At 38.9% G+C, this 21,656-nt stretch overlaps 1 protein-coding gene across 2 annotated transcripts in view; it reads left to right on the forward strand.

Moving 5' to 3' along the window:
- The window catches only part of Ttc37 (tetratricopeptide repeat domain 37), a 103,097-nt gene that overhangs the window by 64,271 nt on the left and 17,170 nt on the right, over positions 1–21,656 (forward strand). For both annotated transcript variants that reach the window (XM_027401836.2, XM_027401837.2), the window contains 6 exons: positions 15–87; positions 1,422–1,475; positions 1,624–1,735; positions 3,259–3,387; positions 8,919–9,040; positions 10,750–10,908. In XM_027401836.2, coding sequence (XP_027257637.1) covers positions 15–87; positions 1,422–1,475; positions 1,624–1,735; positions 3,259–3,387; positions 8,919–9,040; positions 10,750–10,908 — 649 coding nt within the window. The remainder of the gene's footprint in view (positions 1–14; positions 88–1,421; positions 1,476–1,623; positions 1,736–3,258; positions 3,388–8,918; positions 9,041–10,749; positions 10,909–21,656) is intronic.

The raw sequence follows: 21,656 nt of genomic DNA on the forward strand, positions 1-21,656 counted from the left end.
GTTGTTTTTTCTAGTAACCCTGCTGACCCAGCTCTTTGGTCTCTGCTGTCTCGAGTTGTTGCTCAGTACACTCAACGGAATGCAAAGGTAAGTAATGTTTAAAATTCTACTGAGTAGAGTAGCCTGTGGTGTTAAATACATATATATGTATGTATGTATAGCTATACAAATGTGTGTATGTGTATATTGTGTATGTATGTATGTATATATACACTCAGTGAGAGAGGGGAGGGAAGGAGGGAGAGAGAATGCTTTACTGTGTGGCTCTAGTTGGCCTGCAGATTTATATGTAGACCAGGCTGTACTCAGACTTACAGACTCTGCCTGCCTTTGCCTTTTCAGTACTGGGATTAAAGCCATCACACCCACCTTAAATATTTTTTTTTTCTAGGGGTGGGGAGGTGGGGTCAAGAAAGGGTTTCTCTGTGTAGCTTTGGAGCCTATCCTGGCACTTGCTCTGGAGACCAGGCTGGCCTCGAACTCACAGAGATCTGCCTGCCTCTGCCTCTGCTTCCCAAGTGCTTGGATTAAAGGGTTGCGCCACCAATGCCTGCCTAATATATTTTTAAAATATAGCCTTTTAAAAAAGAAAATAGCTCCATCTTATGGTGACATTTTCTCAATTGAGGTTCCCTCCTCCCAGATTATTGTGTCAAGTTCACATAAAACTAGCCAGCAAATGCACTTTCATTATTGATTACATTTTTGTACACTCAACTACCACAAAAACATTAAAATTCCATGACAGAGTTAAAACTATACCTGTACGCCTTGTCCTTTATTCTGTCCTTTCTCATCACCTGAGATCATCCTTTCTTCTTTCTATGTGTTATACTTACATGTGTATTTGTTTACACATATGTGTGTACATTGCAGGATAGGATCCACATATAAGGGAGAACATAAGGTTTTTTTCTTTCTGATATGGATGACATTCTAACATCCGTTTTTCTGTAAAATTTGTGATTCCATTTTTCTTTAGAGCTGAACAGTGTTCCATTATGTCTATATGAGGGTGTTGGATCTTCTGGAGCTGAAGTTATAGACCGTTGTAAGCTGCCTTGTGGGTGCTGGGAATTGATCCCAGGTCCTTTGAAAGACCTAAGTTTATTGCTCTTAACCGCTGAGCCAACTCCTGCCTTTTTTCAGCATGTTTATATTGCTAGGCAATAAATACATTTACTCGGTGCCCCTACAAAGTCATTTTACTTTTGAACTTGTAGTATTTTAATAGCAAATGTGAAGTCATCAAAGTAGACAATTTTTTTTTACTAAATCTTATAATAATACATTGATATTTGGAGATTACAGGATGCAAATTTGATGAAAACTGAGCTTCTCAAGTGATTTGAAGCAAAGATTTTATTAGTTGTACTGTTTGGTGAAAAGCTTTGCATTTGTCTGTATATGTTTTATTATAGGGAGGAGCTGTCGCCGGTGCTGTGGCTCATGTTCTGGATGCAAATCATGGAAAGGTTAGTTTTTGCTCTCATACAAAGGAAGTAGTTAACTTGTTTGATAGTGTTAATGAGTCAGAATAATGTCTTCATTGTTTTAAAGTTAGTTTTGAAAAGCAGAAACTGAAGAGAGTTGGTAAGCACACCTCTTTGTCTTCTCTTATAGAAGGCATTATTGTACACTGCAATAAACCAGTTGGCCATGGGAAGTGGTACAGCAGAAGATGAAAAAAATATTTCTCTAAAGACCATTCAGAAGGCAGCTTTCCTTTCTCCAGGTGAATATATTCCATTTCATTAATCTAGATGTCATCAATTTTGCATTTGTGTGTTAAAAGAACAAGGTTTGTATTTTCATGATAAAAGAAATTTTAAGAATATATTTTAAAGTTTTGTATATTAACTTGATTATCTGAATTTGACTATTGATAATTACAATGTATCAATTGTTTAAATAGACTGATAAGAATATTTTCTTAGAGATACTATGTTAAATCTGAATAACTTATTATTTTCAGGCTATTTTATTTCAGTTTTCCATCAGTATGATTTAGTATGGTTTAGCTATACCTACTAAATTACTTCATATACTATTTTTATGTGTGGTTAACTCTGCAAGATTTTGGTTATGTTTTATATGATGTAATACTTTCCTCATTTCTATGACATCTGTCTGACTTATGGAAGGAGGTTTATTTTGGGTGTGATTTGAGGATTTAAGCAATCTAACCTGATAGGGAAGGCATAGCAGTGGGAGAGGCTGCTCAGCACACTGCATTCAAGTCAGGAAGCAGAGGAAGATGCAAGTTGCTGCTCAGCTCACTCTCTCCTTCTGTTGGACTGGCACTGTAGCCCACACAATGGTACTACCACATTTAGGGTAGATCTTTTCTGAAGTAGACATGTCTGGAAACACCCTCATAGACACACCCAAAGGAGTGTTTCCATGATGACTCTAAATTGCATCAATTTAAGAAGATTAACTAACAGGTATAAAAACGTATAGCCTTACCTCAACTAGCTATTGTTAATTCTAGCAGGCTGTTCATATTTATGCTGTTGATTTTATAGGTAATGAAGAGTTGCATATTACTACCCTAGGGTGTTTCCATTGTTACTACTGGAAAATGTTAGAGGGCTAGAAGGTCATGCTCTGTAGGATTACAAAGCCAAGTTTTACAGTTCTGTCTTAAATATGAACTATAGCAGCAAACAGTTGCCTTTTCTGGGAATACATAATCATAGATGCAGCATCCATACAGCATCATAAAATGTCATGCTTTCTTATTAGAACATAAATTCAATATTGAATTTTTCCTTTGATTCTTACTTTTCTTAAGAACCAGAAACTATAACCAAAGTGTATTGACGTGCTTCTCCTTAAACTAAGCCTTTCAAACAGGACTAAAGTAATAGAGATATATGTGTGGTGGAGACTTGTCCTCCATGTCTTTGGAATGGGAATGAAATTGCACTCTCCATAGTAGCATAGCACTTTAGGAACTGAACCAGACAGGGACAGCCATGGGACAGGAGCTAAACCACACAGGGACCCCCATGGGACAGGAACTTAGTAGACTATCCTTCTGTGAGAAGTTCAGAAATTTTACAAGTCTCAAAGGTTAAATATACCAGTTTATTTTGGGGGAACAAGTTGGCTTCCTTTAAGGAAATGGTTTTTTGTTTTTTTTTTCTTAAGAGATAATTAATTTTTATTGGGAAAGACATAGACTTTTATTTATAATAGTTTTGCAGCAGCATATTGATATGAACAAACCTTCAAACTTTATTTCTTGTTTAGATGACCCTGCTGTCTGGGCTGGGCTGATGGCGGCCTGCCATGCTGATGATAAACTGGCTTTGGTCAACAACATTCAGCCAAAGAGGGTAGATTTGCACTTGGCACTGCTGTCTGCTGTTTCTGCCTCACGTAAGTTTTATTTTTACTTATTTACATTGTTAAATTATTATTTTAAATTGCATGAAATATATTTTGACCATATTCTTTTCCCTTCCCCAAGTCCTTCCCGTTCCTCCCTCCCTACCTTTTCACCCAACTGCATATTCTTTCTTTCAAATTCAAAGAAAAAACAAAAAGCAAAAAGACAAAAACACCAAGTCATAACAACAACAAAAAAGAAAAACAAAACAAAAAACATTGAGTACCATTTTATCTTGGTCAACTACTCCTGAACATGAGCCCTACTCTGGAGTGTGGTTGATATATCTAGTCTCACTGCACTCCAGAAAACTACTTTCCCAGCAGGAATCAATTGCAGATAGCTTTTTGGTTTGGGGTGGTACTTTGTGCCCACTTCCCCATGTCTGCTGGGATTTTGTCTGACTTGAGTATATGTAAGTCTGTGCCTGCTGTCAGTCTCTGAGGGTTCATGTTTCCATCAGCCCTGTTGTGTTTGGAAGACATTTCCCTTGGCATCATCTACTACCTCTGGCTCCTAGAATCTTTTTATGTCACCCTCTGCAATGATCCCCAAACCATGAGTGTAGGAGTTTGATAAGGGCATCTCATTAAAAACTGAGTGCTTCGGGCTGGAGAGATGGCTCAGAGGTTAAAAGCACCGACTGCTCTTCCAGAGGTCCTGAGTTCAATTCCCAGCAACCACATGGTGGCTCACAACCATCCGTTATGAGGCCTGGTACCCTCTTCTGATGTGCAGATATACATGGAAGCAGAATGTTGTATACATAATAAATAAATAAAATCTAAAAAAAAGAGTATGTTTAAAAAAAAAAACTGAGTGCTTCAAGGTCTCTTACTGTCTGCACATTGTCCATTTGTAGGTCTCTGTGTTAAGAATTATCTACTGCAAGAAAAAAGCTTCTCTGATGAGTGTTAAATGATGCAATGATCTATGGGTATGGCAGTATGTCATTGGGGGTTACTTTATTGAATTGTACATTTAGCAGTAAGTAAAGTAGTAGCTTTTCCCTAGGACTCATTGCTTATCTAATTAATGAGCATCTTAGCTTCATTAACAGTGTCAGGTATGAGTTCCATTTCATGGAGTGGGCCTTAAATCCAATTATTAAGAAATGATTAGTTACTCCTGTAGCATTTATGCTACTATTACATCAGTATATCTTGTAGGCAGGTTTCTGTTGTAGGTCACAGAGTTTGTAGCTGGGTGAAATTGATGGTTCCTTTTTTCTCTAGTAGTGTAAGTAGTATTTTCTAGCACTATGAGCGCTAGCTAGGAAAGGTAAAGCTTCTAGTTGGGAAATGCTCCATTTCTCCATGTTTGATAACATAGGTGAGTGATGTCTTCAGCAGTAGGGCCTTGCTATTATGTCGTGGAAGGTAACCAATAGTATTGGCACCCTGTAATGTTTGAGGGGTTGTTCTAGGGGACCCTTTGGCCAATGACTCAATAAAATGTAACCTCTTCCTGGTTCGGGGTGTTTTACTTGGTATCTGGTTGGGGTATTCTCTTTTGGTAGCTCTATTTGAATTTCTTTTATATTAGGAATCTTCTAGAGTATTAGGTTTCCATGTGACTTTTCAAAAGACCTTTAGTGTTACTTTGTCTCTGCCCATATTCCATCCTTTATCCTGCTTTCCCTTTCTCCTTTCTGAAGTATAATAGTAGAAAGTAGATACTGATTCATTGGTTTGTCTAGTGATTCACTTACACTGTTTGTATTGCCTGTTTGCCAAGCATGACTTATATTGCTAACTGGAACAGAATGACTGGAGAAAGTGCTAATACAATATTGGTTGTTGCCCTTAACAACCAGTTGACTGCAGGTTGATTCTGTAAAATCTCAGTTGCTTGTCTGCCCCACCTTGTGGTTTTAGAGGATAAAATGAGAATACAGACAAGACTGTCACTGGATTAAGGACTTTCAGGAGCTGTCCTGACTTCGGTCACTGGTGACCGCTCCTCTCTTCCACTCTCATTGGTGTCAGGATGCTTAGTACAGAAAGAGTCCCACAAAATCACCTTTTCAAGTAGCTTGTAGAAAGCATTTGTGTACATGGTTTAATTTAGATTCCACCAGTGGTCAGATCAAGAACACATATAACTTCAGTATTCATGGTTATAAAAAAATGTATTCACTTACCTACAAATTTCAGTTTGCTAAAGATGAGTAAATGACATTGTTGCTATCAATTCTGAGTTAACTGTAACATATTAGTAAATCAATTAATACAGATCCTCTTTATATAATTCTGAATTTTAATAAATGACTTTTATCACATCCTTTCTCTAAAAGATTTTTCAGTTCACATTCTTGCAGGATAGATACACTGGCAACATAGTCATTCAAGTCATTCAATTTTTGAGAAAGTATTTCTATTTTACTTTTAAAGGATAATTTTGCAAGGTACAGAATTCTAACCCCTCTCCACTTTCAACTTTAAGTATTTTATTCTATTCTCTTCTTCTGTAGTTTCTGAAGAGAACCTGGGAATGATCTTATCTGTTTCTTCACCTTTGGCTTCTTTATGTAGTTTTGCCTTATCTTTGATTTCCTTTTGTTAGAAGATAACAGCCAGATAAAGTTTAGAGGTTTTGTTTTTGTCTGGTGTTCATCTTTCACAGTGTTCTCTGACTGGTGGTTGTGTCTGACATTCTCAGTCATCATGGCTCTAAATGTGTTCCTTTCTCTTACTTTTCTGGCATTCCCATTAGGTTTGCTTAGATGTTTTGTAGTTGTCCTGTAATTCTTGGAAAGTACATTCTGTTACATTCATTATTTATTCTTTTGCTTTTCTGTTTGAATGATTTCAGTTGAGATATCTGAAGTTCAAAAATTTTTTCTTGGCACTCTCTAGTCTGTCAATAAGCTGATCATGAACAGTCTGTTCTGTTAGTTTGGTTTCTAACTCTTGTTTCTGAGTTTTCCAGAATTTACATGGCTCATGTTGTTTGCTTAATTAATGAAAGCTTTCCCCATAATCATTATTGTTTAATTCTAATAATTCTAGCATCCCTACCAAAGTCCAGCATTCCTGCAATACTGACTGCAGTCCTGATGCTTGCTCTGTTGTACAAAATATATCTTCTGGCGTCCGCGCCACGACTAAGTCTAATGGAACCTCCACTTGTGGCGTCTGAGCCACGACTAAGTCCCCGTATCGGGCAAAAGCCTGGATATTTAAAATGAATGACAAGAAGTCTGGCCACTTGTGCTATGTGCATCTGTCTGACTTTATTCCAGTGGGAGAGCAGCCTTATATACACTTACAGCACAGTGGAAAAACCCCAAGTGTAAGAGCTCGTGTTTTCCCAGGTGTAGTTGATGCTAGCGGGGCAAGGCCGGGGCTGTAAGCCAGGACTAGAAAACAGGATGCACCTGTGGTTATTGGCTGGCAAACAACTCACAGAGATCCCGTGGGGGCTGGGACCCAACAATATCTTTTACATTTGAATCTTTTTTATTTTCTTTATAGCTTGGTCATGATTAAAGTAGCTGTTTTGTAAGCCTTTGGTAGGGTGGTGAGATGTTGACGTGGTGGTGTAGGGTACAGGATACAAGTTGGGGTCCTGTGAGTGGATTGTTTCAGTCTCGGTGAGCCTGTGACACTGCTCTGTGAATACCACAGTGCTTCCTGGTTTATTCCTTTGCCCTCATTGGGCAGAATAGGCAGCCTACAGTGGGCTTGAACTGGCTGTTGTTCCACCTGTACAAGCCTTTAGTGGAAGGCTAATTAAGTTCCCCATCTTTGCCAATAAACAAGGAAATTATTAAATATTTGGAAACTAAATAGCATACTTCTAAATAACCAAGACCAAATAACAAGTCCAAAAGAAAATTAGGAAATTTCTTTTGGGGGGGATGTGTGTATGGGGGGGGGGACGGACGTTGAGACAGGGTTTCTCTGTGGCTTTGGAGCCTGTCCTGGAACTAGCTCTTGTAGACCAGGCTGGTCTCAAACTCACAGAGATCTGCCTGCCTCTGCCTCCCAAGTGCTGGGATTAAAGGCATGTGCCACCACCGCCAGGCTAAAAGTTAGGAAATATCTTTATGTGAGTAAATGTTTACACAGTGTGTCAAAAATGTATAACACGACTAAAGCACAAATTAGGAAAAATTTATAATATTAAATGGTTACATTAGAAAAGCGAAAAGGCTCTCCTCAAATTAATGATGGCAGCTGTCTTAGGAATCGAAAAAAGGAAGCCCAAAGTAAGACAAAGAAAGAAATGATAAAGATAAAATAGAAATCTGCTAGATAAAACAGAGAAAAAAGTCAATAAAATAAAAGGATGTGCTTTTTTTTTTAGATGAGTAATACAATTAGTAAATCTGTAGCTTTATGGTTCAAGAAAATAAGATAGGGTAGCAGCATTTGAATGAAAGCATGTCACTACAGCTATTAGCATGTCAATAATATTTGAATGAAAATATGTCACTATAGTTTTAATTAACATGTTAATAATATTTGAATGAAAGTATGTCACTACAGGTATTAACATGTTAATATTTCAGCAGCAACTTCATGCCCTGGGATTTGACAACTCAGAGAAAATAATAAAATTCTGTAAGACACAAAGTTTACATAAGCAGAAATAAATTCAATAGCTACATGTCTATTAAGGATATCCAAATTGAAACCTCACAAAGTAAACTCCAAGACCAGATGACATCACTGATTAATTTTATCAGACATTTAAGGAAACAGTAATTCCAGTTCTATACAGAGTTTTCTAGAAAATCTGGGTGATGGCAATACTCCTTTGAATATCTTCTAAGAAGCCAGCTTTCTTCCGGTACCAAAACCAGAGATAGTGTAAGAACAGAAAAAGACGGAACAGTGTCAGCCCTAGCATGCATGACGAAATTCCTAACAGAACCTTAGCATTTCTAACCAGCAACACATAAGGAAAATAGTGCATCACACTCAGGTGGGGTTTGTCCCAGGAATTTGAAAATGAGTGCAGTTTACATTAATATTTGTGAAAGATGCCATTCCTATGAAGTTAAAGTAAAACCGAAGTAGGAATTTACCAGGATCAGAGGATAATGGATTGGGGTGAATTGGAAACAGAAGTGATTACACAGGGCAAAAGGTAGCTCTTGCTAACGGTGAGTTCATGTTTTACCTCAACTGTGGTGTTCGTCCAGCAGTGTCTTAAGTGTGTTCCAACTCCAGAGTGAATGCAGTCTATTTTACTTCAGTTACATTGGAGAAATTGCTCATAGTTTTTCAGTGAATTTTCTTCACTACTATATAGGATATATATTTAAAATAGCAGTCAGAATATTCATGGTACTTCTATGGTGTTCTAGTGGTACATGTACTTTTTAACATATGTAGATCCAGGCACTGGGTAGGTGTATACTCCTGTAATTATGAGATTTCAGAGATGTGGATTTAAAGTCAGCCTGCTGTATAGACTTGGATAATTATTAGCAAATACCCCCTCCCCCACTCAAGAACACATTGTACACAGCAGAAGACAGTAGCATTCACCTCTTTTTGTTTGTTTACAGTTAAGGACAAAGACATTTTGCAAAATTACAACCAGTCACTTGAAAAGTGGTCTCTCTCACAAGCTGTCACTGGTCTAATTGACACAGGAAGGATATCTGAAGCAGAGTCTCTGTGCACAAAGGTATTGTGGAATTAACATTGAAATTTGTGTGTTCTTGTCCTGCCTAAAAATCTGGAGAGTGTTACTTAATGAGTGTATGGTGGTGGCAACAAGCAACATTTATTGGTTACTTTCTCCAGGTCACTCATTCATTTTAACATTATTGTTTCTGGGCTTCACAACAATCTGTGATGTACATGTTTATGATTTCAATCTTTTTACAAACAAGAAAGTTCATATTTGAAGAAGGTTAAGTATTTGCCCAAAAGTTCACAGCAGCTAGAAGTAGAATGCTAGTACTATACCACTGCTATAACCCTCATGGTATCTTTCAAAAGAAATGTTATCATTCATTCATTCATTCATTCATTTATATGTATGCATGTATATCTGTGTATGAGGAGGTCATAGAAGTATTATATCTCCTGGTGCTGAAAGTATAGCCAGTTGGGAGATGCATTATATGGGTGCTGAGATTCAAACTCTGGTCCTCTGCAAGATCAGTATGCTCTCTTAGTCACTGAACCATCTTCCTGCCCCCACTTCTGAATTCTGAATAAACCTTTTAATTTTGTTTAGGTTGTCATTCCTTTGGTTTCTGGTTGCTCACTTTAGAATACAGTGTTTCAAGGATTTGCTCACTTTTTCAAGTTCTGAAGCAGAAGAATGACTCTGGAGATTGTTCATCGTGGGTCTCTCTACTTGCTAGTTCTGTGGATACGTGCTTAGCAGCTTTCCTACCACATGATTGGGACTCAGTAAAGGTTTACTTAATCAGTAACTAGTTTCATGGACCTAAAATTCAGAGGGCTTTAAATATGGCCTTTTCTCTGAGTGCTTGTGTTTCATGAATACCAGAAATACTCTTTGGGAGAGAAACAAATTTTACAGAGAGATTAAAATGGTCTTTGGTCCTTGAATTCTTTGAAAATAATACATTTTCTCATTCATGTAAAGAATTCTATCTGCTCTAAGTTCAAGAAAGTGCATTAATTATATTGTGGGTGTTGACTAAGCATAAATTAGCAGTTGTAATGTCTTTTTTTGGTAAAATGAGGAATGCTTTATGAGCCTTTCCTTTTCATTTTATTGTTTCAGTCTCTCGTAGAAGGAAGCCTTCAAATACACTTTAGATATATGTTGGACTGTGATCTAATGAGAAAAATAATGAATAAACACTCCCTTAATAGAGAAGCAGTACAGAAGTATTTTGCCTACAGAAGAGTTGGAAGTTTGCCAACCTACAGAGCTGATGTTTTAGAAGACAATTCTAATGATTCTGATTTGGTCATAATATATGTGTTAAGTTATGGTGTTGTACTCCATGAATAAATACCAATCCTAAGTTAATCATAGAGTATGGTCTATTCCACTGAAATAGTAAAAAACCTTTACTTTTAGTATTTCTTGAGTCAGTTTTTTTTTCTATTCAGAACCTAAGTTTTTTAGTATAACAACTGAGAATTAACCAACTCAACACAGCATATTAAATCTAAACTAAATGACTACAACAGTGTTATTTATATGAAAGATTATTTAGTATAGGCTTTGGGATTCCCAGGCTGTGCAGCCTTTTGTTTTTTTAACTTTTATACCTATTTTCACTATAGCCAAAAAGGTTTAAGTTGAGGAAAAAAACATCTCTTAGCATGGAGCACACTTTAATTGCCTTTTACTTATTTCAGTTTAGCGCCTATTTGATATGTTTCTGTTTGGGGTTTGATTTTTAGAATTTAAAAAGTAACCCTGATCAGCCAGCAGTTATCTTACTGTTGAGACAAGTTCAGTGTAAATCACTGCTGGAGTCACAGAAGCCCCTCCCAGATGCTGTACTAGAAGAACTGCAAAAAACAGTGATGTCCAATTCCACCTCTGTTCCAGCATGGCAGGTAAGTTCTCTACTTTTGTGTGACTCCTAAATTAAAATATGCTGTGATACTGGTGAGGAATATACTCCATCTCTATTTCAATATTGCTTTTAGGCTCATCATATATTTGTCAGTTTCCAAATGGGAAGAGTATTGTGGAAATTTAACATCAATTTAGGATCTGCTTCTATAATCCTTCAGTCATTCTGTGTTGAAGATGCTTTATAATGAAAATGCTGTCTTAGTTACTTTTCTTGCTTCTGTGACAAAATACCTGATACAAGCAACACAAGGAAGGAGGTTCAGTTACAGGATGGTTTGAGTAAAAATGTCTTCCATAGGCTCAGGCATGCATTTGAACAGTTGGTCCTTTCTTGATGGCACTATTTGGAGATGTATAAAAAGTGTGGCCCTGCAAGAAGAAGTATGTCTCAGGGGTTGAGCTCTGAGAGTATGTAGCCTCAGCTCATTTCTGGCTTCTTCTCTCAGCTTCCTTTTCCTGTTGCCATCATCTCTGCCATGCTGGAGTTTTAGCACTCTGGAACTGTAAGCCAAAATAAACTCTATTCCACAGGTCTATTTTGGTCATGGTGTTTTATCCCAGCAACAGAAAAATAACTAATATAGAAGTTGATACCAGCGTGCAAGCCCTTGCTTAAAAGAACTTGGTTGGCAATGTTTTTTAAAGGAATATGGAAGACTTTGAAACTTTGACTAGAACAGTCGTTGAATGCTATAAGTAGAGCATAGAAGGCTATTCTGATAGGAGCCTGGAAGACAGTAGTGCTGAGCAATGCAGATTGTGGAGGCCTAACCCAAGAGATTTCAGATGGCAAGAGTCTTAGAAACTGTCCCAGAGAACATTTATGTTGTATTTTTGCAGAGTATCCAGCTGCTTTCTACCCATGGCCTGAGAACTTTCCTGAGGCAAATGGAAAAGTATTGGACCAATTTCTTTAATGGAGAGCAATTTACTATATAATATTGAATCATTGGAGTACTTATTATTTACTCCTTTGTAGGTTTACAAAGACAAAAAGTAAATGGGCAGAAAGAAATAGGAAATGAACATGTTGAAGAGAAAATGAGCATCAGAGAGCTTAATGTTACAACCAATGCATGTGCTAGAAGAGAGCTCTAATTGTGAAAGAGATTAGTGCCATTGAGAAGACTCCTACTTTACAGGGGAATAAAGGACAGTGTGCCAGGCCCAGATCCCACTAAGCTGAGCTTCTGTCTTGTAGAAAGAGAACCTAAGGTGTTTTCTGATCCTGTCCTTGCTAATGTGATTCGAGGGGGCCAGCATCCATTCCAAATTGGCAGCCAAGCTTGGCAGTACCATCTAAGTGGTAATGGCTGTTATGATAAATCGAGTGGGGATCCTTGGCGGATTCCATAGAAGTGGAGGGTGACCTAGGCAGGGGACAAACATGTCAGGCAGACAGAGCTTAAGTGAGAAGTTTTATTAAAAAGGGAAATGGGGGTAGAGAAGGAAAGAGAAAAGAGGTGAAGAGACACAGAGACAGGGAGAGGACAGAAGAGAAGAGGGAGACAGGGAAAGTCCTGTCTGCCCCAGGGGAACAGTAGGAAAGAGAGAGCATAAGTAGGCAGGGTTTATCTTTTAAAGGGGTCCTTTGTACCTGTGTGCAGATTTTGTAGCCAAGGAAGCCTCGACTGACCAGGGTACTGCCTGTGTGCATTGTGCCAGGTGACAGGGGCAGGCCAGCATAATTCCTGAGTCCTTACACTGGCATTAGAGGCATGAAGGATGTAAGAATAAAGGGGTTCTCCATTTCAGAGAGCTCCTGAGCTCAGTCATCATGTGGTAGGTACTGAAGGTACTGAGAGGGCTAAAGGCTGTGGAGGCCATTGGTATGAGGTGTAAACGTGAAGCCCAAGTTACAGTGGAGATCCCAGGATACTAAAAGATGCCAGAGCTTTGAGACAGCTATCCAGGAGAGCTGCACACAGGGATTGAAACCAGCCCAAGAGAGAGATGTATGTTGCAGGCAACAAAGTTGGAGGGGCTGAGCTACGTAAGCCCTTTAAAGCTAAAGTTCCAGATGCCATACATGGAGCTAAAGAATTTGTTGTTTTCCTTATTGTGTTTCAGTCTTGGTTTGGTCCAGTATTTCCCCCCACTATACCCCATTCCTCTTTTTTGGAATGGGAATGTATATGCTGTGCCATTATATATTGGAAGAATGTAATCTGTTTTATGATTTTACAGTGGGTTACAATAAAGAGACTGCCTTAGTCTCAGAAGAGACTTTGGACAGTGTTGTGACTGAAAGGCTATGGGAACTTTTGGAATTAGACTAAATGTGTTTTGCATTCTTGTGATCAGGAGCTTTTAGGAGACAGGGAGTGGAATGTGGCTGCTTGGATGAGAAATGCCCCCGTAGGTTCAGGCATTTGGAAACATAAATCTCTAGTTGATGGGAGTTTGGGGACATACAGATGGGCTTTGAGAGAATATAGCAACTTGCTGTTGCTGCTTCCTGATGGGATCTCAGTTTCTGGTTTCTTCTTCCGTGACTGGCACTTGTCACTGTGTCTCCTGGATGAACTCTTATCTTTCTGGAACCACAAGCTTTCTGTAAAGGAACACTCTTCCTTCTTGATTATGGTGTTTATTTCAGTAAAAGAAAAGTAACCGTCAGTCTGTCATGATGGTAGGAACTGGAGGCAGCTGGTCAAAGGAAGCAGAGAGCAATGAATGCTACAGCTCAGCTACGTTTATTTTCTCTCTTGTTATTCAGTTTAGGACCTTAGTAATGAGTGCTGCCGATATTTAGTGTGCTGGCTAGTTTTATGTTAATTTGACACAAACTTGAGTCACCTGAGAGGAAGGAACCTCAATTAAGACAATGCCTTCATAAGATTGGGTTGTAGGCAAGTCTGTAAGGCATTTTCTTAATTAGTGATTGAGGGGGAGGGAGGGTCCAGCCCTTTGTGCGTGGTGCCATCCCTTTACTGGTGGCCATGGGTTCTATAAGAAAGCAGGTTTATCAAGATACCAAGCAGCTCGTCTCCATGACCTCTAAATCAACTCCCAGATGCACGTTCCTATTTGAATTCTTGTCCTACTTCCCATTTTTCTGAGTCACCGCCATACTGATTTCCAAAGTGGTCTTACAAGTTTGCACTCCCACCAGCAATGGAGGAGTGTTCCTTTTTCTCCACATCCTCTCCAGCATAGATTGCTGTTTTTGATTTTAGCCATTCTGACAGAAGTCAGAGTTGTTTTGGTTTGTGTTTCCTGATGGCTAAGGATGTTGAGCACTTTCGTGTCTTTCAGTCATTTTAGATTCCTCTGTTGAGAATTGTCTATTCAGTTCTATACCCTACTTTTTAATTGGATTATTTGGTGTTTTGGCAACTAGCCTCTTGAGTTCTTTGTATATTTTAGAGATCAGCCCTCTGTCAAATGTGGTGTTGATGAAGATCTTTTCTCATTCTTTGGGCTGCCGTTTTGTCTTGACTGTGTCTTTTGCTTTACAGAAGCTTCTCAGTTTCAGGAGGTCACATTTATTAATTGTAGAGCTCAGTGTCTGGGCTACTGGTATCTTCTTTAATATCTTTCTTTAAAGATTCAAAGTTCTTGTCATACATGTCTTTCACTTGTTGGGTTAGAGTTACCCCAAGATATTTTGTTTTTGTGGCTGTTGGGAAGGGTGATGTTTCTCTGATTTCTTTATCACCCCATTTATCATCTAAATATAGTAGGGCTACTGATTTTTTCTTTTTTTGAGTTAATCTTGTATCCTGCCACTTTGCTGAAGGTGTTTATCAGCTGTAGGAGTTCCCTGGTAGAATTTTTCAGATCACTTATGTAATCTATCGTATCATCTACAAGTAGTGAAAGTTTGACTTCTTCCTTATCAATTTGTATCCCTTTGATCTCCTTTTGTTGTCTTATTGCTCTAGCTAGAACTTCAAGTACAATTTTGAAGAGATATGGAAAGAGTGGACAGCCTTGTCTTGTTCCTGATTTTAGAGGAATCGCATTGAGTTTCTCTCCATTTAGTTTGATGTTGGCTGTTGGTTTACTGTATATTAATATGTTTAGATATGTTCCTGTTATCCCTGATGTCTCCAAGATCTTTATCATGAAGGGCTCTTGGATTTTGTCAAAGGCTTTTTCAGCCTCTCGTAAGAGAGATGATCATGTGGTTTTTCTGTTTCAGTTTGTTTATATGGTGGATTACATTATGTTGAACCATCCCTACATCTCTAGGATGAAGCCTACTTGATCATGGTGGATGATTTTTCTGATGTGTTCTTGGATTTGATTTGCCAGTATTTTATTGAGTGTTTTTGCATCCATGTTCATAAGGGAGCTTGGTCTGTAGTTCTCTTTATTTGTTGTGTCTTTGTGTGGTTTGGGTACCATGGTAATTGTAGCCTCGTAAAAAGAGTTTGGCCAATGGCACTTCTGCTTCTAATGTGTGGAACAATTTGAGGAGTACTGGTATCAGCTCTCCTTTGAATTTCTGGTAGAATTCTGCAGTGAATCCATCTGGCCCTGGGCAGTTTTTTTGGTTGGTAGATTTTTGATGACTGCTTCTATTTCATTAGGGGTTATAGGTCTGTTTAAGTTGCTTATCTATTCTTAATTTAATTTTGGTAAGTGATATTTATCCAGGAAATTGTTCATTTCCTTTTTATATCTTCTGGTTTCGTGTAGTACAGGTTTTGAAACTATGACCTGATGAATTCTCTGGATTTCCTCAGTGTCCGTTGTTATGTCTCCTTTTCATTTCTGATTTTGTTAATTTGCATGTGTTGTCTCTGCCTTTTGTTAAGTTTGGTTAAAGGTTTGTCTATCTTGTTGATTTTCTCGGAAGAACCAACTCTTCATTTCATTGATTCTTTGTATTGTTTTCTTTGTTTCTACTTTATTGATTTCAGCCCTTAATTTCATTATTTCCTGTCATCTACTCCTCCTAGGTAAGTTTGCTTCTTTTTCTTCTAGAGCTTTCAGTTGCATTGTTAATTCTCTAGGGTGACTATTCTCCAGTTTCTTCATGTGGGCACTTAGTGCTATGAACTTTCCTCTTAGCACTGCTTTCAAAGTGTCCCATAAGTTTGAGTATTTTTTTTGTGTGTGTGGGTTGTTTTTTGGTCCCCCCCCCCCCCCGAAAGACAGGGTTTCTCTGTATTGTTTTGGAGGCTGCCTGGAACTCACTCCGTAGAACAGACTGGCCTCGAACTCACAGAGATCCACCTGCCTCTGCCTCCCGAGTGCTGGGTTTAAAGGCGTGCACCACCAACACCCGGCAAGTTTGGGTATATTGTGCCTTCATTTTCATTGAATTCTAGGAAGTCTTTAATTTCTTTCTTCATTTCTTCCTTGACCTGGGAGTGATGCAGCTGAGCATTGTTCAGTTTCCATGAGATTGAAGGCTTTCTGCAGTTTGTGTTGTTGCTGAATTCTAACTTTAAACCATGGTGATCCAATAAGATACAAGGGGTTGTTCCAGTTTTTTTGTATTTGTTGAGGTTTGCTTTGTTGGGAAGTATGTGTTTAATTTTAGAGAAGGTTCCATGTGGTGCTGAGAAGAAGGTATATTCTCTTGTGTTCGGATGGAATGTTCTATAGATGTCTGTTAAACCCAATTGGGTCATCACTTCTGTTAGTTCCTTTATTTCTTTGTTAAGTTTCTATGTGGTAGTCCTGTCCAGTGGTGAGAGTGGGGTGTTGAAATCTCCCACTATTATTGTGTCAGATTTTATGTGTGATTTGAATTTTAGTAATGTTTATTTTACAAATGTGGGTGCCTTTCTATTTGGGGCATAGATGTTCAGATTGAGACTTCATCTTGATAGATTTTTCCTGAGATGAATATGTAATGTCCTTCTTCATCTGTTTTGATTAATTTTAATTTGAAGTCTAATTTGTTAGATATTACGATGGCTACACCAGTTTATTTCTTAATTCCATTTGATTGGAAAATCTTTTCCCAGCCCTTTACTCTGAGGTAGTGTTTGTGTTTGAATTTGAAATGTGTTTCTTGTGTGCAGCAGAAGGATGGATTCTGTCTCAGTATCCATTTTGTTAGCCTGTGACTTTTTATAGGTGAGTTAAGGCTATTGACACTGAGGGATATTAATGACCATTGATTTTTGATTCTTGTTTGTTTTGGATTTGTTGTTGGTGGTGATGGTGGTATTGTGTGTGGATTTACCCCATTTTTTGGCTTTTGGTAAAGTGGGCTTATCTATTGCCTAAGCTTTTGTAAGTGTTGTTAACTTCCTTGGGTTGGAGTTTTCCTTCCAGTTCTTTCTGTAGGGCCAGGTTTGTGGATATGTATTGTTTAAATCTTGTTTTGTCATGGGATATCTTGTTTTCTTCATCTATAGTGACTGAAAGCTTTGTTGGGTATAGTAGTCAGGCTGGTATCCATGGTCTCTTAGTGTTTGTAGAACATCTATCCAGGACCTTCTGGCTTTCAGAGTTTACATTGAGAAGTCAGGTCTAATTCTGATAGGTTTGCCTTTATATGTTACTTGGCCTTTTTATTTTTTGTTTGTTTTTATTTATTTATTTTGCGGCTCTTAATATTCTTTATTCTATATGTTGGTGTTTTGATTATTATGTGGGAGGGGATTATTTTTTTGTGTGTGTGGTCCTGTCTTTTTTATATTCTGTAAGCTTCTTATACTTTAATAGGCATGTTCTTTAGGTTGCTAAAGTTTTCTTTTATGAATATGATTTCTGCACCTTTAAGCTGGATTTCTTTGCCTTCCTGTATACCTATTATTCTTAGGTTTGGTCTTTTCAACAGTGTCCCATATTTCCTGGATATTTTGTATTAGGGATCTGTTGGATGTAAGATTTTCTTTGGTCAATGAATATATTTCCTCTAGTGTGTCTTCAACACCTTAGATTCTCTCTTCCGTCTCCTGTATTTTGGTATTTATGCTTGCATCTGTAGTTCCTGATTGTTTACTCAAATTTTCTATTTTCAGCATTCCCTCAGTCTGTTTTCTTTTACCTCTATTTCAGCTTTCAAGTCTTGAACTGTTGAATTGTTTCCTTCACCTGTTTGGTTGTTTTTTTCTTTGCTTTCCTGTTTTCTTTAAGAGATTTGTTTATGTCTTGCATTTTTTTTTTGTTTGTCATTTCCTTCATTTCTTGCAATTCTTTGTTTGTTGTTCTTCCATTTTTTTAAGGGGTTTCCTCTTTGAGAGCCTCAGTCATCTCCACGAAGTTGTTTTTAAGGTCATTCTCTTCTGCTTCATCTGCATTGGGATGTTCAGGTCTTGCTGATATAGAATCCCTTGACCACTCTGATAGTGCCATATTAGTCTTTCTTGTGTTGAATGTGTTCTTATTCTGTAGTCTTCTCATCCCTTCTTCCAGTGGATACAGGTGGGGTTGCTCCTGCTCCTGGTGGATAGGGGTTCAAGGCTCTCTCCTGGTGGTTGCAGGCAGGTCCAAGACTCCAATGGATGCAGATGCTGGATGGTTTGGTTTCTTCCCAGGTTTCTGGGTGGTTCATTGAGTGGGATGGTACTATATGCAGTCCCTGGGTAGGAGACTCCAGGGAGGATGGAAGGTAGGCAGGAGAAGGCCCCCAAACTCTCCTCACCGGTTTGGTGCAGGCAGGTCCAAGACTCCAGTGGTGACAGTTGCTGGAATGCTTGGGTTGCCCCCCAGGTTTCTGGGGGATTCGGTGGGCTGGAAGGGACTATGTGCAGTCCCCAGGTAAGGAGACTCCAAGGAGGGGGTCCTAGTGTAGTATTTGTATCATCATTTGTTTCTAAATGCTCTTTAATTGTCTTTGGGATTTATGAAGCATCTTGAAAATTTTCTTATATGAGAATATTCTAGATATTTTTCTGTTAATGATTTCAAGCATAATTCCATTTAGTTAGAACATAATTTTATGATTTCAGGTGAGTGATTAGTTGTCAAATGTAGTCTCTGTGATTGTTTTTGAGACAGGGTCTCAGTAGCCCAGGGTGTCCTGGAACTTGTGATCCTCCTGCCTTGGCCTTCAGAGTCCTGGGATTATAGCGCAAGCCAATGTGTCTGGTTTAAGATTTGTTTTATAACACAACATAAAGTCAAATTTGGTAAATTTTGCACGTATAATTGTAAAATGTGTTTTGCAGTTGTTGATTACATCTTTTTTTTCTCTTTTTATTATTATTATTATTATTATTATTATTATTATTAATTCAAGTTAGGGAACAGGCTTGTTTCACATGTACTTCCCCTCTCCCTCCCCTCACCCCCATTCCTTCTCCCCCACCTCCAACCTACCCCCCACCCCATCCACCCACCACTCCCCAGGCAGGGTAGGGCCCCCAACCGGGGCTCCACCAAGTCCACCAAATCTTCCTGTGCTGGGCCCAGGCCCCTCCCCATGTGTTCAGAGACAGAGCGAATCTCTTCATGTGGGATGGGCTCTCGAAGTCCCCCCCCACCCACCAGGGCAAAACGCCAGTCCACCTCCGGAGGCTCCTAGGAGTGCAGGGGCCTCCCCATTGGCATCCATGATCAGGGGGCTGGATTAGTCCCGTACTGGCCTCCCAAAGAGCATCTGGGGTCGATATGCTTTCCCTTTTTCAGGCCAACTGTTTCTGTGGGTTTCTCCAACCAGGTACAGACCCCTTCGTTCTTCATTCCTCCCTCTCTTCAACTAAGTTCCAGATTTCAACTCAGTGTATTTCTGTGGATGTCTGTCTCTGCTTCCATCAGCCACTGGATGAAGACTCTAGGATAGCATAGAGAGTAGTCATCAATCTCATTCTAGGGGAAGGGTTTCTAGGCCATCCTCTCCTCCACTGCCCAGACTGTCAGATCGTGTCATCCTTATAGGTCTCTGGAGATCTTCCTAGTTCCAGATCTCTTCTCGGACCTATAGTGGCTCCCTCTGATATGGTATCTCTCATCCTGCTCTCTCTCCTCTATTCTTCCCCCAACTCAATATATCTGCTCCTCCATTTCTTCTCCTCTACTCTTCATCTTGTGCTCTTATTGTGGCAGCACCCACTCCCCTACCCTCATGCTCTCAATTAGCTCGGGAGTTCATGCCACTTCCCATTCCTGGGGTCCATTTATCCCTTAGAGTCATTCATGATTTCTAGTTTCCTTGGGGTAGAGGATTATAGGCTGGTAAACCTTTGCTCTATGTCTAAAAATCATATATGAGTGAGTACATACCATGTTTGTCTTTTTGTGATTGGGTTACCTCACTCAGGATGGTTTCTTCTAGTTCCATCCATTTGCCTGCGAATTTCAAGATTCCATTGCTTTTTTCTGCTGAGTAGTACTCCATTGTATAAATGTACCACATTTTCTCTTTCCATTCTTCAGTTGAGGGGCATCTAGGTTGCTTCCAGGTTCTGGCTATTACAAACAATGCTGCTATGAACATGGTTGAACATATGTCCTTGTTGTATGGACATGCAGTATTTGGGTATATACCCAAGAGAGGAATGGCTGGATCTTGAGGTAGATTGATTCCCATTTTTCTGAGCAACCGCCATACTGATTTCCAAAGTGGTCTTACAAGTTCACACTCCCACCAGCAATGGAGGAGTGTTCCTTCTTCTCCACAACCTCTCCTGCATAGGTTGTCATTGGTATTTTTGATTTTTGCTATTCTGACAGGTGTGAGGTGGTATCTCAGAGTTGTTTTAAGTTGCATTTCTCTGATGGCCAATGATTTTGAGCACTTTCTTAAGTGTCTTTCAGCCATTTCAGATTCCTCTGTTGAGAATTCTCTATTTAGTTCTGCACCCCACTTTTTAATTTCATTGTTTGGTGTTTTGGTGGCTAGCTTCTTGAGCTCCTTATATATTTTGGAAATCAGTCCTCTGTCAGATGTGGGGCTGGTGAAGATCTTTTCCCATTCTGTGGGTGGTCGTTTTGTCTTACTGACTGTGTCCTTTGCCTTACAGAAGCTTCTCAGTTTCAGGAGGTCCCATTTATTAATTGCAGACCTCAGTGTCTGTGCTTCTGGCATGATGTTCAGGAATCGTTCTCCTGTGCCAATTTGTTCAAGGGTTGTTCCCACTTTCTCTTCTAAAAGATTCAGTGTGGCTGATCTTTGATCCATTTGCACTTAAGTTTCGTGCATGGTGACAGGTATGGATCTATCTGCAATTTTCTGCATGTCCGAATCCAATTGTGCCAGCACCATTTGTTGAAGATGCTATCTTTTTTCCATTGTATGGATTTAGCACCTTTGTCAAAAATAAGGTGTTCGTAGGTGCGTGGGTTAATATCTGGGTCTTCAATTCGATTCCATTGGTCTATCTGTCTATTCTTGTGCCAATACCAAGCTGTTTTCAGAACTATGGCTCTATAGTAGAGCTTGAAGTCAGGGATGGTGATGCCTCCAGAAGATCTTTTATTGTAAAGAGTTGTTTTGGCTATCCTGGGTTTTTTATTTTTCCATATAAAGTTGAGTATTGTTCTTTCAATGTCTGTGAAAAACTGTGTTGGGATTTTGATGGGGATTGCATTAAATCTGTAGATTGCTTTTGGTAGGATTGCCATTTTTACTATGTTAATTCTGCCTATCCAAGAGCACGGGAGATCTTTCCACTTTCTGGTATCTTCTTTAATTTCTTTCTTTAAAGTCTCAAAGTTCTTATTGTACAGGTCTTTCACTTTTTTGGTTAGTGTTACCCCCAGATATTTTATGTTGCTTGTGGATATTGTGAAAGGTGATGTTTCCATGATTTCTTTCTCATTGAGTTTATCATCTGTATACAGTAGGGCTACAGATTTTTTTGAGTTAATTTTG

The sequence above is a fragment of the Cricetulus griseus genome, chromosome 2 (genome assembly GCF_003668045.3).
Source record: "Cricetulus griseus strain 17A/GY chromosome 2, alternate assembly CriGri-PICRH-1.0, whole genome shotgun sequence".
NCBI classification, from domain to species: domain Eukaryota; kingdom Metazoa; phylum Chordata; class Mammalia; order Rodentia; family Cricetidae; genus Cricetulus; species Cricetulus griseus.